We start from the raw sequence: 16,167 nt of genomic DNA, 5'->3' as shown, positions 1-16,167 counted from the left end.
CTCCTTCTCCTTCTCCTTCTCCTTCTCCTTCTCCTTCTCCTTCTCCTTTCTTCTTTTCTTCCTCAGAAGGCATTCTTCTAAGTAAAAAGTTAGTTTAGGTATTATGGTTCAGATAAAGAATGTTCTGGAATGCATTCATGTGCTCAGACTCCGAGCTTTTGGCAGGTGATTGGATCAGTGGCCTTTATATTCATCAGCAGATTGACCTGCTGGTGGATCCGTGACTAAATGCGCTGTTAGGAGGTGGGGTGTGGTTGGCAGGGGTGTGGCTTAGAAGCATCAATCTCTCCTGGCCCCGCCCTTCTCCCTGCCGCAGTGGTGGGAGCCGCTGTTGTCTACCATACAAGCCCTTCCACTGTGGTGTTTTAGTCTTGGAGCTGGCTGACTATGCACTGAAACACCCCAAAACTACAAGCCCAAATAAACCTCTTCTCCTTAAATGGTGGGTTGGGTGTTGCATCTCAGCAACAAGGAGAGATCCTTGTGGATGGATCTCTGTGGACTTTTCACTTCCTAGCCTGATCAGGATACCTGTCTCCTTTCCCTCACCCAGCCTCTCCTGTCCACTCTTCCTTTCTTGTGTCAATGACCTGTTACGTGAATCCTCTCCCCTCGAACTTTGTGGCTGAAGGCAACACTGCGGTATCATCTCTCACAGTGCTGGGCAATAGCCGGGTTCATCTAGGTGGTCCCTGGTCAAAGTCTCCCTTGCAGTTGCAAGATGGTGAGGAAGATGGTGACTATGGTTTTCCTCAAGAAAGCCAAGATATCTTCATAACATTGATACCTAAGATGTCTTCTTCATACACGTCTGATGCCCCTACTGAAATTGTAGGGAGCTAGCTGGTCAACATTCATTCATTCATTCCCTCTTTGTCTCTCTGTCTTGCTCTGTACCTGTCTGTCTGTCAGGCTCTCCCTCCCTCTCCCTCCCTCTGTCTCTTCCTCTTCCTCTTCCTTCTCCTCCCTCTCTCTCTCTCCTTCCCTCCTCCTCTACCACCATGCCTCCCACCTCCCCACCCACCATGAAGGTTTCTGGGTAGCCTGGTTTCATGCATAACAGCTCTCTCTGCTCAGGCAAGCAGGGAAAGAAGTTCAAGCTGGTGACCAGGCTTGGGAGGCCTTAGCTCTACTGCTGCTGCACTCCATTGATGCAAAGCCAACGACAGAGCCAGCCATGGGGAGGGAACCACTTAAAGGCATGAACTTAGGGACACTTGGTTTATTGAGGGGTGACATATTTCTCTAAGGATGAGCCACCACATTTCTCATTGAGTGCAATTTCTGTCCCTTTCTATACTCCCCATGACTGAAATGTCTTCAAGTTACTGCCGGGGAATTCGTTTCATATCCATGTGCTTTTCTAACTTGCTTGTAGCAAGAGGCTAAAAGGCTTCTTTGAAGAATTCTTATGCAAGCTCTCCGATGGGTCTTAAAAATACACTTTCATTAACCAATATTAAAATGAAGCGTCCCGAAGGTCCCATAGAAAACTATGTTTTTTAGAAAGTCTCTTTGGAAAATCAGATTTGATTCTGTTTTTAACAAACAATGATAACATATCAAACTTAAAAGGCAGATTAGTTTTAGGGAAAGTGATACACCACCAGTGTGGGCGTCCTGGGGTGAACTCTTCAACAATATTGCTTTTCATGCTTAGCTACTAATTAGAAAACCTGCTGTCTTGTGGGGCTGAACTGTGGTTTACTTTTGGTTGGATAATTTTTTTTAACTTACAGAAACCAGGGCTTGTTCAACCCTTCCTCACATTTGAAAAAGAACTCCAATGTAAATGAAGTATTGCATACTTACATGGCAATTTTAGAAAGTCCTTATTTAAAACCATATAACCTGAGCTTCTGCAATGCAACTGAGGACTTAGGTCCTTCTGCAGAGTTTTGTTCTGCAGGATTGAGGCTCAAACCCAGGACCTTGAGCATTGCAGGCAAGTGCTCTTCCATTGAGCTGTACCCCCAGCTCTCTCTCTCTCTGTGTGTGTGTGTGTGTGTGTGTGTGTGTGTGTATCTTTTTTTGTTGTTTGTTTGTTTTTGCGGAACTAGGGATTGAACTCAGGTCCTTGCACTTGAGTTCCACTAAGGGAACTCAATAAGGGAAGCACCTATTCCACTGAGCCATCTCCCCGGCCCCCCTGTATGTCTTAATGATAAATCTCCAAAGCTTTTTTCCTCTTTTTTAAAGACACTAAATCTCCAAAGCTACCTTCTCTCCACTCCCCTCCCCTCCCCTTTCCTCCTCTCCCCTCTGCTCCCATCCCATTTCCTCTTCCCTTCTGCTGCCCTCCCTCTCTCTCTCCCTCCCTTTTTCTCTCCCTCTCCCCTTCCCTCCGTCCCTTCCTTTGGTGACACTGAGTACAGATTTGATTTGAAGGCCTTCACACTGAGCTGTAGCACAAGAACCACACCCTTTTTCCTTATTTTGAGACAGGGTCCCACTAGGTTGCCCAGGCTTGGCTCAAACTCCTGATCCTCCCAATTCAGCCTCTTCAAATGCTGGGATTCACAGTGCTTGGCTTCCAAAGCTTTTCTTTGGTAATTTGGAAAACAATGCATGTGAGTGGGAATAGGAAATTAGGGGCAGCAAATAATCCCTTCCAGGAACATCCTGCCCTGGAGGAGGAGCATGCTCCTGAGGTTTCACTGGGGAGGAGGCTAGAGACACCTGACAGGAGCATCAGCCCGCCACTTCCCAGCTCTGGGGGAAGAGTCCAGGGTTTGCGGCGGAAGCAGAGCCCTTCTTTTCTCCTTTACAGTGACTCTGAGTAAAGCCTCTGAGGCTTGATATCATTTCTCTCACACAGGACTTTAGGTAAACACCCGAAACCTGACTCCAGGAAATAAGTGGTAATTGCAATTTTCTGTAATTTTTCATATGGGAAGAAGATTTCATTACAAATTCCATTTCATTGTGTTCTTCTTACCTTCACTGAAGTGTAATTACAAATAAAAGTTGTATGTATTGAAGGGGCCCAGACGTGTCTCCACATACGTACATGTCATGCAGTAGCTACCATTGTCAAGCTAATCAATGTTTCTGCTGTCTCACATGCTAATCACGTCCTCGTTGTTCTGTGGTGAGAAAGATTTAAGATTTTCTTTCTTGGCAAATTGTAGTTGCATGATACAGTGTTGTTAATTGGTCACTGTACTGTGTATTCAATCCATAAAATGCCTTTGAACATGTATGACCTTTGACTAGCTTTCCCTGGGCCCCAGCAGTCACTATTCCACTCTTAGCGCCGCCGCCAGGAGCTGGGCTTCCCCGAGGCCACAGGGAGGTGTGCGACATGATGCGCTGTTTGTCTTTCTGTGCCTGGCTTGTTTCTCTTAGCACAGCGTCCTCCAGGTAGGGCCACACTGCCACAGAGAGCAGGACTCTTTCTTCTTAAAGGCTGGATAGTACTTTTTTGTACATAGACAGCACCTTTTCTCTATGAATTTATCCATGGTTGGAAAGCTAGCTTGAGTTCACGTTTGTTTTTAAAGTCTTTTTTTTTTTTTTGCAGAACTGGGGATTGAACTCAGGCCCTTGTACTTGCCAGGCAAGTGCTTATTCTACTGAGCCATCTCCCCAGCCCCTTTTAAAGTCTTTTAGAGTCAATTCTTTCCCAAAGGCCTTTTATTTTCCACTGTATACCATTAGAAAGTGGCAAGAGAAGGTATTGGTGGTTTCTTCTCACATCTTGGTTCTCTGGCTTGGTAGACCTGCAGGGTCAAGGGGACTCCAACAGCTCCCCAATACAGATCATCCCTTCCTTCAGTTTAGCTTCCTCCAGTAGAGGGAGAGCAGGGCGCCATTTTCTTTTTCATTTTTTTGGTACATATTCAGTACACGATTACGTTTCTTCTGGGGGTTCATACATGTGTGCTTATGTGACATACCCTAATTCATTTTCCATCCCTTCCACTCCCACCCAATTCCATCTCTTGGTCAGGGAGCCATTTGTTATGAAGCTCTACTGTAAACCCTTCAACAAAAACGTCAGTTGAACAGGAAGCAAGAATTTCAGGTCCACACAAGATGTCCTGTACACTCTCCTCCCTCTCCGCAGCTGTGTCACCGCTACTCAAATTCAGCTTAGCGCCACCCACATTCATGTCAGCTACAGATGGGGACCCAGGGACAAAACAGAAGGGAAAAGCTGGGGGGAATCGTGGGGCCAAATTGGCAGCTGGCCTTTAGCCATCATTTTGTTCACAAAAATCATAGTTTTCCCATTGTTGCAGAAATGCAAAAGGCGGGAGTCTAAATAGCTGGCTCCTGTTTAAGTTAGTTGAGCCATGCTCTTATGACTAAAGCATTTAGACAGCATAAGAACATTATATCATCCCTGGGTGTCCTGAAGGGTTTCAGTCTCAGCACTATCTGGCCCTCAAGTCCACGTTCCTCTCTCCATCCCGGTGGCTCCCTCTGACTTTGGTACTAACTGGTAACCCGCTTGTCATGTAAAAAGGGGGAGCTGAGGTGAGCCTGTGGCGCTTAGTCAAGTAACAATAGTTGTCACTCTCTCTTGTTTAATCCTATAGTGGAGTACGACAAGGAGTTCTCCCCTCGCCAGCGACACCACAAAGAGTTCAAGTTCAACTTATCCCAGATTCCTGAGGGTGAGGCGGTGACGGCTGCTGAATTCCGCATCTACAAGGACTGTGTTGTGGGGAGTTTTAAAAACCAAACTTTTCTTATCAGCATTTATCAAGTCTTGCAGGAGCACCAGCACAGGTATGAAGGCTCGAGGAAGCCCACCGCGTGGGGCTGGCCCCATCCCCCACCCTCTGTTGTCACGTGACCCCGAGTGTGTCTGTGGAAGGTGCTGTGGCGCTCAAGGGCAGCCGTGAGTGTGAGCAGACGGGCGGCCCAGAGGGCAGTGGTAGGCTGGCAAGACCTTGGGAGTGCGAGGCTGACTTGGCCAAGAGCGATCCTTTCCTAAGCGAGCCAGGAAGTGCTACGGACTGAGTGACCTTTGAGCTCAGACAACGCTGCAATTTATTGGGGATGAAATATATCCTGCTATTGTTTGATCCCTACTTTGAATGAAAGATTAGGGTGGCTAAAACCAGTTTACAAATTAAAAATTGTATGATGGGGCCGGGGAGATAGCTCAGCGGTATAAGCGCCTGCCGGGCACGTGCAAGGTCCTGAGTTCGATCCCTGGCACCGCAAAAAAACAAAGAAATGAAAATTGCATGATGATGGTCAGAAGCCATACTCATGCAGAGGACTGTAAGACTATGTATTCATGCATATAATAAGTGCATACACGTGCTTATCTTTGAGTGTGTGTAATGTATTTTTGCCATTTGGAAACAAGGGAATGCTAGATCCCCTTCCCCCATATGTCTGTATTATTATTATTTTCTAAAATGAGTCCAAGTCATGTTAAAAGGCCATAATAAAGTATGTTCCTGGGGCACCTGCCAAGCAATAAAGGAAAACTTGGAGGGTTGAAAGGATAAAGGAATGGAGATTATAGTCATTAGTTCAAATCTGTAGTACACTGAAAAGAAGGCAATGATTGAATTTCGGTGGTATTTAGGGGCCAGCTTAGATGTTCGGTGCAAGTTGAGCACATGACAGGTAAGCTGGCAGGGTCGTCCCTGGAGCCCCATTTAGTGTGCAGGCGAACAGGCATCACCGTGTAGCTCTCAGTGTGCGCAGATGGAAATTAAGCCATGGCAGAAACGCAGGGCGAGGGCAGTCTAGGTGCTACGTGCTAGACCCAAAGGCAAGAATTAAAGGAGTGGGTGGAGGAGGGAAGCCCACGGGCACAGATGGACGAATTCACCACCTCGGGCTCTGTAAGCCACGTCTAGAATTTTGGCTTTGATCTTGGAAGTCTTTTGACTTGGTAAGAATCTGCAAAGCCTTAGGAAGGGCATTAATTTTTTTCTGAATCTACTGATCCCTCTATGGTTCTGCCCCAAGTGCACACCCTAGAATCATGAGGAACAGGAATTTGGCCTATGAAGGGCGATTGTACGTCTGCAAACATCACCAGCATGCAACCCTTCCACAGCCCGGTCTGTAATGGGGAACCTAGGTGAAAGAAGGGTGGATGTGAGGCCCTAGGGCCGCACCACAAGTAAATATAACCATGGTGATACCTTTATCATGCATGAGATTGTCATACCAAAAAAGAAATTAATGTCTGATTTTCACTCCCAGAAGTACACTCAGTGGCTTTTCTATAGAGAAGGCCTCTTTTGAAAGCAAATAATTTATTGCTAGTTATCTGTTTTTTTGATACTTTTAAAAAATCATTTATTTATTTATTTTTAATGTATTTGGTACAGGGTCTCACTATGCAGCTTGGACTTGTAGTGATCCTCCTGTCTCAGCCTCCGTAGTGCTGGGATTACAGGCATGTGCCACCACAGGTGGTTTTGGTGGCTGGCAGGGCGCACCCGGGGCTCTGGGGCTGACATGCGCAGGGGTACTAGGGATATGCACTCAGGTCTGTGAGCTTGCCAGGCAGGTGCTTAGACTGCTGAGCTATCTCACCAGCCCTGTCTTTTGATACTTGGAAGCGAACTGGTATTCAGTGGCTCTCTGGCAGAGCTTTAGCAATGAGTTTTCCATCTGCCAAATTATTTATTCCATTATCTTTCTCTGGTAGAAGTAACCTACTGGTACTTCTCTGGCTTGTGAGTTTGTTTAAAATACATGATTTTCTCTGTCCTGAGGGAACAACGCTATAGTAAAAACATTGGGCTGGAAGCTTAGTAACTATGGAATTTTTTTTTTTTTTTTTTAAGAGTAAGCCAACAGAATCTTTGAGGTTTATATTGAATTCCAGCCAAAACAGAGCAGCTGCCTTGGGCTCACGATGGCGGCAGCATACTTTCTTGAGGCCAGCAGTGAGTTTAGAAAACAAAATCCCACACAGCCTCAGCCTCTGGTGGCCCCCTATCAAAGCAGAGAGCTGTCCTCCTCTGCTGTCTAGGAGGAAAGCATTTGGTGACTAGATGTGTTTAAGTTTTGTGCACGGGAGAGGGAAAATACTGGGAGAATGGGGGCGTGGGTATTTCATGCTTTTGAAGCTCCAGGGTGGCCAGGAGCTCAGGTCTCTTGCTGTCCCCAGTGTCCTTCCTGAGGCCTCCAGACTGCACCGTGGGCTCCCTCTGGGAGAAGCGGGGAGTTTATTCTCCCCATCTGTACCGTCTTAGGTTGTCTTAACTGAGAATCTTTTTCCAAACTTACAAAGAAAGCTATTTGTCCAATTCATATTTAAGTAGAATTTGTAGCATTTGATGTATTCCTTTAATTTAATAAAGATTTGTTTTGCAAAATAGTTGACCTCATGGAAGTAGGAGGGTTCAGGATTTTAAATGCTGAACAGTACACTCAGCAGACAGCGAGAGAAGCAATGTGCTAGACCCCTGATACGAAAGCTAGCTGCCTCCCTTTAGGGGGGCCATGAAGGGTTCATGGGCGATTGACCCTTGCTGTGGACGCCACAGAATCATGTTTGTTCGACTGCTAAGCAATAACTGGACCAGGTAAGTTTTTTTAAAGTGGCTACTTGAGTAGATGGTGCTTCAGTGAGGTCAGGGAAGTACTTGCTGCTTCACTCAGAACTAAAAAGTGCAGTTAGAATTTCAGGCCTGGAAAGATGCAAGGCAACCCGTGCACTGGATCGAGGTCGATGGATCACGCGTACACTGAGTACTCAGGATAGCCTTTGCATTTTAGAACATTTGTTTCATGGTAGTACATGAGGTCTATGTTTTAAGTTGACTTTGATACCCTGGGAATGTAGCTCAGTGTGTACACCGGTCTAGCATGCAGGAGGCCCTGGGGTCAACCCCCAGCAGTGCAAAAAAAAGTGAGTTAGGTGTCAGTATTTGGTGTTATAAATCATTACATGATTATGATGATGCTGGTAAACATTTGCTTTTGTGAAGACCTAACAATTCGGAGAAGACCTTTCCTTATATGCTTTCGTTAGGATTTGACTGTGGCCTGTAGGTAAACAGAGAAGGCACGTTACTGTTGAGAGAGTCCCACGTGACACATGTGAGAATGCCTAAACTGTTGTTGCCTGTGCTTCCTAAGTCACCCTGATAACTGGGGACAGTCCCAAGATAAAGGTGAAGGGCCAGGAACCAGGAGCAGTCTCCTTCTTCATGTCCCCACCCCCCATTCCTGGAGCAGGGACGTAGGGCTTCCAGGGGTTTTTCTGACTGGGTGGCCAAGGAGATGACTCCACCAGGCGGTGAAAGCATGCTTGCTGGAATTCAGGCCCTGCTACTTTGACCTTTAAGGCCTTCTTGGAGAAAACCTTCACAAGCCTCCATTCTTTTGACCAACAATCCATCTACTAACAGTTTTTTGAGAGAAGTAGGATGGAGTGGAAAAAAGACTAGAATTAATTTATACGGCAGCATTTGTTCTCTTACACAGTCACCCTTCTGTGCATTTGCTCCTCTACTGCGTGCTTCAGCACAGTTTAAACACTAAGCCGTCTTCACCCTTGGATTCTAGCTGCTCTGAACCCTGTGGCCTCTCACACCCGTGTGTGGCAGATGATGGCGCCATGTTGCTTTTCACATGTGACCATGACCTGCACTCCTATAGTCCTTGACCACACTTCATAGACGTAGAAGTCAAGGGGACTCTCTTGCAAGCCAGCAGAGATTGGGAGAGAGACCTGCTCAGTCCCTGAGTGATGGTCCTGTTTGGTCTATGAGTTGGCCACACCTGCGCCTGCTGGTTTTGACATTTTGTGCTCTACTCTGTGTGTTTTGGCAGCTTCATTGCTTGGCAGCAGGGGGCTATCTTCTATGTCTATGACAACTTTCTAAGTTCTATCCTGGTACTGTAGTCTTTTGGAAGATATTTAAAGTAAGAATTACCAAACCGAAAGTGAATTTCCTCATAGTATATGTAATATCAAAATATTTTCATATTTAGGAACAGGCAAGGACACATATACACACATACACATGTGGATGTTGTGTGTAAGTATATGTATATACATGCTTTTGTGCAAATTTATATAAATTGTTCATTTTTTAAAAGTTTGGTTCATATGTTTCATCCTATTTTCAGATTCCTTAGGATATGAATAAATGTTGTGAAGGAAACAAATTGATGCTGCTTTAGAGTTGGCTTTCAAAACTTTGAGAAAAAAATTTCTTAGGGCAACCTAGAGACTAAACTAATGAAACCCATAGGATCAATCCCAGACTGAGTTGTTGCCTTAGTTTTGAAAAAATTTGCAAATTCTGAGGTATTTTACAAATAGAATATAATTGTCCCAGAAGGGAAAATGAGTATTGAAAGGCAATATCTATCTATCTATCTATCTATCTATCTATCTATCTATCTATCTATCTATCTTTCTTTCTTTCTTTCTTTCTTTCTTTCTTTCTATCTATCTATCTATCTATCTATCTATCTATCTATCTATCTATCTATCTACCTACCTTTCTATCTATCTATCTATCTATCTATCTATCTATCTATCTATCTATCTAGATATATGTTAGAAATTTTGACTTCATATTCTGAACCATTAACAGAAATCAGGAACCCAGGGAAGAGCTAGGAAAGGTAACAAAGATGAGTGTTAGGTTGGCACTCACTTGAGTCAGGTGGGGAGGTCTCGCGGAGCGTTCATCCAGCAGAAGGAGCTGGACTATGGCACCTTTGTTAGAACATAAGGGAGCCACTGAAGTAGGTTAGACAGCCCAACTATGAAAGAATTAAACCTGATTTCTTTGGTGCTATTTGTTGCATGTTCTTTTTCCAAGTGCTGCGGTGGCACCAGCACCATAAATTAGGTGGCGCTATGTGTATAAACCTCTTTCTGGGATCTTTATTTTGTTTTGCTGGTTGATTTTTCTCTTGTTGGATACGTGCTGCACTGGCTGAGTTCTTGAGATTTATAATGAGGCTTGATAGCTGGTGTGCGAGCTTTTCAAATTTGTTCTTGTGACATGTTTGGCTACTACTGGCCCTTTATAATAGAAACTTTAAACGCTGTTATCTTCCACAAAGACAAAAAATTTGCTAGGCTTCTGATTAGGATTTCAATACATCTAGAGTGAATTTGGAAAGAATTTACATTTTAATGGTTTCAAGTGTACCATAATTAAGAGTATGGTATTTATTGGGCTTTCTTTAATAATTTTCAAAAATATATGGTTTAGGGAGATCTTGGCATTTTCATTGGATTACTTGTATGTTTGGTACTTTTGAAGGTGATGCTAGCTTGTAAAATGTTCAGTGTCTGTTTTTTATTCATATGTACAAACCACCAGTGTTTGTATATTAATCATATATGCAGCAACCCTGAAGGCGCCAATTTAATTCTAATGTATCTTCTGTACAATCTTGGAATTTCTATAATTATGCCATCTAAAAAATCAGCCTTATTTCTTTCTTTCAAATTCCTTTTATTTATTTATTTATTTTTTGTTCCTCTTATTGTGCTGGCTAGGATAATCAACTTAATGAATGTTGAAATCTACTCAGATTTTTAATCTCAGAAATTCCTGGGGAGGTAGCTCGGCGGTCTAAGCACCTGCCAGGCAAATGCAAGGACTTGGGTTCAATCCCCAGTACTGCATGCCATGCCAGCTCTGTGGAACCCCAAACCAGGTGTGGTGGGACACTCCTATAATCCCAGTGCAGGGGAGGCTGAGACAGGAGGATCACTATGAGTCCAAGCTGTATAGTGAGACCATGTACCAGATAAATAAATAAATAAATGATTTTTAAAAAAGAAATTTATATAGTATTTCTAATCTCAGTGGGGAAACATAAAGTATTTCACCATTAAGGATGATGATGGTCATAAATGTATTGTAGATAATTTGTTAGATTAATGAAATTATTCTCCATTCCCAGTTTTCTAAGAGATTTTTTAAAAATTAGGAATTGATACAAAATTTTGCCAACTTTTTTCTCAATCTTTTGGAGTATGTTTTGTCCCTCTCTGTTGTAGTATAGTACCAGTACCACATTAAATAATTTCAAAGTGTTAAACTCATTTCACAGTCCTGAAACAAATCAGCGTGTGATGTATTATCCTATTTTTCTTATGTGGTACTCAGAGGCCATTGATAATTCTGCTATCTGAATCAGCTATGGGCCTATTTCCATTGCCTTTTGCATCCCTTGATCCTCATTTGACTTTATTTCCTGGCATGCCTCACAACTTTGCTTATCAAATTTTGGACATAAATTAATAAATCAGTTGTAGATATTGTCACCTCCTTCCAGAAGGCACATCAGATGAAATGCAGGCAAATTGTCTCGCTCCCTTTGTTCCGGCCGAGGGTGGTTTCAGCGCGTGTTCAGGGTCATCTGTTTCCGGTTTCCCCTTTCTCCTCCAGGTTAGCCCTTCAGGGGCTTCAACTGAAAGTCTTGCGTTCTTCCCAGAGGACTTCTTCCTTGGTGGGCTCTGAACTCCAAGTTTCAACTCTGCAGCATTGTGACACTGCCAACAATTCTGCTTTGCTATTAAGCCTCTAAACAGTTTCTTTCGGCTTGTTTTCTCAGCTTCTCATTCCATGTATACACAGCTTAATATTTGGCAAACATCTCAAATGAAAATATTGGTGTTCGAGGCAGCCAGAACATGGGGGGCGGTGGTGGATGGAAGTGAACCCATGCTTGTTGGAGGTCACGTCTACACTTTCACTTCAGTGCAGCTCTCTCCTCTGGATCTTAGCCCTTTATGCCCTATCGATCTTGAGCTGTAGTTTAGGGACACTGAACTAGTCCCAAAATCTAGGCTGCTGCTGCTGCTGCTGCTTTCTGTCTGGAGCATGCCTCATGCTAGGAATTAACATGCTCTGCAATGAAAAGGGGCACCAAACACAAGGCTCGCTGGGTGTGTTTCTCTTGTCTTGACCCATGAGGTGTTGCCTGGCTAAGTTGCTCTAAGATGACTTCGAACAAGTTTTATTTAAAATTGTTGTTGTTAATTCATTCTTTTTAGTTATTTTTGGTGGCGGTGTTACTTTGATACATGATAGCCAGAAGCTCAAGTCTCTGAGTACTAACTTTTATTATGTTCATTTGAAAGTCTTTTAAATGCTTCCCCACAAATGTTAGTGTTTGCCTTGTTAACCAAATGTTGTGGTTCCATAAACAAGACCTGGACCCTGTATTTGCGCCAGTTCCAGGATCTGGGAGAGTGATTTCTTTCCAAAAGTTTTACTTTCGGACTGCTCGCTCCGTGACTTCTGTTGGGATTTCAGTGCTACCTGCGAGGCTGGAGATAAAAATTCAATCTCTTTGGCTACCTGAGCCAGGTTTCTTTTTTGAAGATAAGGGCAAATTTGAGAACACCAGATGGAAGAGGAAAACCATAGCCTTTATCACGGAGCAGCCACACCCGTTTCTCTTTCTATCTCTGGCTTTCACGGCTCCGATCCTCAGGGACACCCCAGATCCTGCTGCTGATGGGATCCTCTTTGGTTCTTTCGTGTGGGCCTTGGGCAAGCGATGAACTTGTACATATTTATTCGTTTATCTCGTGGAAGGGAGATGACCCAACTGAGCCGCAGCTCAGGTTCTGTAACTAGTTAGTTTCATCTTCCCAGTTAGATGCATCTTCTTCATACCCAGAATGATCTACCTGAAATGAAAGAGCAGAACAAGATTTGAAATTCCACCAAACTTTGCTCCTCGGCCTCAGTTCTATTCTTTATAAGGCACAGTGTCGAATGAAAGCTATCACAGAAAATCGTCTACACCCAGACAAATATTAAAATCTTTTATGTTTGGAGATGAGAATGGAACCCCATGCTTGGGAAATGCTTATCGACTGGGTAGACTTTAAAGACAAAAGAATATAGATCTTTATTTTCAGAAATGATGCCTTACATATTCATCATTTCTAGAAACAGGTTGCTTTGGTTAGGCACGTCTCTCTGCAAGGATTTCTAGCTTTGATTGTTATAAATGTATTGTAGATAATTTATTAGATTAATGAAATTATTCTCCATTCCCAGTTTTCTCAGTTTTTTTTTAATTAAGAATTGATATGAAATTTTATCAGGCCCGATATTAGTGGTTATGATTATTTTGTATAACAATCTTTTTAAAAACTAATAAATTAACATATTTTAACTGTTTCATTCCCCCACATTGGACAAGGATGTGGAAATGCAAGGTTGGAGATTAAAAGGGGGAAGCTTACGCAGGGGCAGAATCCTTACCCCATCTGTGCTTGTCACTGGGGTAGGTCGGGATAGACCCCAGCATCTGCAAATCTTGTTTTCTTTAAGTGGCAAAAGAGGACAGGTTAGCTCGCCACACTCAGGCACAATCATCCCCTTACCCTTTTTTCTCTGTTGCACTGAAAGAAGCAGTCTTCGAAAACACTGGTACTTTGGGCTTGATTCTTCCCACGGAGGTGCTTCTTGGCCTAAGTTGCTGAGTCCCTAGTTTGAGATGGTCATTCTTTTTTTTTTTTTTTTTTTTTTTTTTTGAGACGGTCATTCTTAAGGAGCACCCCTGTCTGATTTTCACTGTCTTAGGGAGCACAGCAAGACTTCCTGTGAGCAGATGGCTTTTGACCTGGACCTACAAGGGTAGCAGAGGTAGCACCACTGTCACCTTTCCTGAAGAGGGAGCTGCCCTGAGCCCTGGCTCCCCCACTGTCCCCAGATCAGCAGCAACCACTGAATCTTAGAACCCCCTACAAGTGCAGTTCTCAGGCCCCACCCCAGGCTACTGAACCAGAAGCTTCAGCTTGAGTAATGTGGACAGCTCTGGGCACTCTGGCACCAAGCACACTGAGGCCTGGGAGGTGACGGATGAGAGCACGCACCATACTTGGGCCAGTTGCCCTGAGTTCAGATCCCAGCTCTGAACTCACTGGCTGTGTGACTGAGCAAGCTACTTAGCCTCCTGGTGCCTCGGTTTCCTCCCCTGGGAGGGTGAGCTGCTGTCAGTCGTACTGATCTCTAGGATTTGTGAGCAGTTGGCACCCACAAGAGCACTGCGGATGCTCTCGGGGTCAACGCTGCCCTCCCGTGTGCTGTGTTAGTGTCCGACAGCCAGCGGACCTGTGTTGCTTTGAAAGGTAGAGCCTGGTTTCAAGGTGCCTTTGGCCCTGAAGCCTCTCTCTGTACTATGCTCACTGCTGAGGTGAAAACAGAACTACCAAGTGGCATGCTGCTAATTAAAACAACCAATGGAATAATGACATTTATTCACTCTTGCTACTCAAGTATATATGTGTGGCAGTTGGCTCTGGTTTGTAATGCTCAATTTTCAAATATTCCATTCCTTTTTTCTCTCTCCGTCTATTGTTAAAATTTTAAACAATACATATGCTGTGTCTTACCTAAAGAAACAGTGCAAAGCCAGGGCTTGGTTATCTAATGCTTTTGTCAAATGCTTGTCTTACTTTCATTGTATTTCTCCACCTCCTTATTGATTAAAGAGAGTTGGTTAGTGTAGGAATATCATCTAGTGTCTTCATTTATCATTAGTTCCAGACACAAGTGCCAAGGTGGCATGGTACAAAGAAATAAGTAGGCCTCAGAATCACTTTAGCAAATATTTCATAAGTTTGCTTAGTTTGTGTGAATGCCACTTGATCAAAAATATTTTTCTAGTGTGACAATTAGTGGTAAAAGACAGTTCTGTTTTGCCCAGGTTGCTGGGGCTTTCATGGATTTGGTTTTGGGGGAAAGAGCAAAAAGCCCTTTTTGTTCCTCCTGCCTTTCCCATGGGGAGAGAGGAGAGAGACGCTGTGTTTAGCACTCGGTGGTGTAGGTCTGACGGAATGGCACCAAAGTGAACCATCGGGGGCTGTGATGGAAGGGACTCTACAGGGACAGGGATGTCACACTGGTCGACCCAAGTCTCCATGTCTGTGAGTGGCGTGCTGGTCAGACCACATTAGCTCCAGGGTTATCTTTAATTTCTAGGTCTCTTCAGTTAGGTGACTGATTAGGAACTGATTGCGAGGAGGAAGATCATGTCCTGGGTTTGGAATGACACAGAGAAGAGTAACACTGCTCTGTCATTGGGGAGGTGACCTTGCTCATCCGGTGGCCAGACTCCTGTGTCAGCTAAGGATGAGACAGTGCCTAGGTGCTTTCCAGGTCACGTCTCCTGTGCTTCAAGAGTTCCTTCCTCAGTTGAGTAGGAAAGTCTGAGTAATCCAGTCATGGCAGTGATTTGGCTAAAGTGGGATCCTTTATTCAGCAGTGGCAAATGTCTTAGATGAGAATATCCTCCCTCACCTCTGCCAAGCTGGGATTTAGAAGAATGGTGTGCACCTCGTGTGGAGACACATGTTTTCTGTATGTGGTGCAGAGGAGGGCATCTGGAGCCATGCTGCGCCCCCCCCCCCACTTAAGGCTTTGTTGTTACAGAACTGGTAGGCTAAGAAGGCCTATGGTCACTGAGGGGAAAAAATATAGATGTGCGTCTCCCCAGAACTGTTTTAGCTTTTGGTTGTAAATAGTGTCTCTTAAATGTGCTTTGGGGTTTGCCGGTGAAATGTGATGGGAGCTTAATTCATTTTGTAGTCCTGCACCTTGGCTGTGTGAGTGTGTGTGTTAGTCTGTTTTGTATTGCAGTGACAGTGTCCAAGACTCGCTCAGGCAGTTAAAAGAACAGCATTATTTTCTTTTTAAAATTTATTTATTTATTTATTTATTTTTCCATAATTTTATTGAGAAACAAATAGCAATGAGACAGTTTCAAACCAAATTGGTAGAACAGTTTCAATAATTAACACATTGCATACGTTTTTCCTAGTGGTTAATTGCTGTACAAGATGCGGACATGATATCCTATTTACAAGCAGTATTACAAATACCTCTACTCATTAAGCATGGCTTTACTTCTTATACTTCGTTTTTATACTTTTTCTACTGGGTGGTTAAGACCAAGGTAAAGCAGGACCTCTGCAACAAGAGCTGTAGCTTTTGGGTCTGATAAGGTCAGTGAAATCTCCTCAGGATTTATCCTGAGATCCTGTACCTCACATTGTAGATCCTTTGTCAGTGTCAGCCATGTGGATGAGTCACGGCCATAGCTTGGCCAGTGTGCTCTCTGTGAAAGCCTGAGAGAGTGTTTTCTCTCCATGTGACTCTCCTTAGGCACACTCTACATCAACGATCACTTTCCTCTTTGGCTCCATAATCTCCTTGATCAGAAAATTTGGGACACTAC

At 43.9% G+C, this 16,167-nt stretch overlaps 1 protein-coding gene across 1 annotated transcript in view; it reads left to right on the top strand.

Moving 5' to 3' along the window:
* Bmp6 (bone morphogenetic protein 6) overlaps positions 1 to 16,167 on the top strand; it is a 164,592-nt gene that overhangs the window by 126,558 nt on the left and 21,867 nt on the right. Inside the window, exon 2 of the mRNA XM_004628376.2 lies at positions 4,545 to 4,737. Within this exon, the coding sequence (XP_004628433.1) occupies positions 4,545 to 4,737 (193 nt within the window). The remainder of the gene's footprint in view (positions 1 to 4,544; positions 4,738 to 16,167) is intronic.

The sequence above is a fragment of the Octodon degus genome, unplaced genomic scaffold (assembly GCF_000260255.1).
Source record: "Octodon degus isolate 3935 unplaced genomic scaffold, OctDeg1.0 scaffold00023, whole genome shotgun sequence".
In the NCBI taxonomy this organism is placed as follows: Eukaryota; Metazoa; Chordata; class Mammalia; order Rodentia; family Octodontidae; genus Octodon; species Octodon degus.
This window is presented reverse-complemented; position numbering and strand designations above follow the sequence as displayed.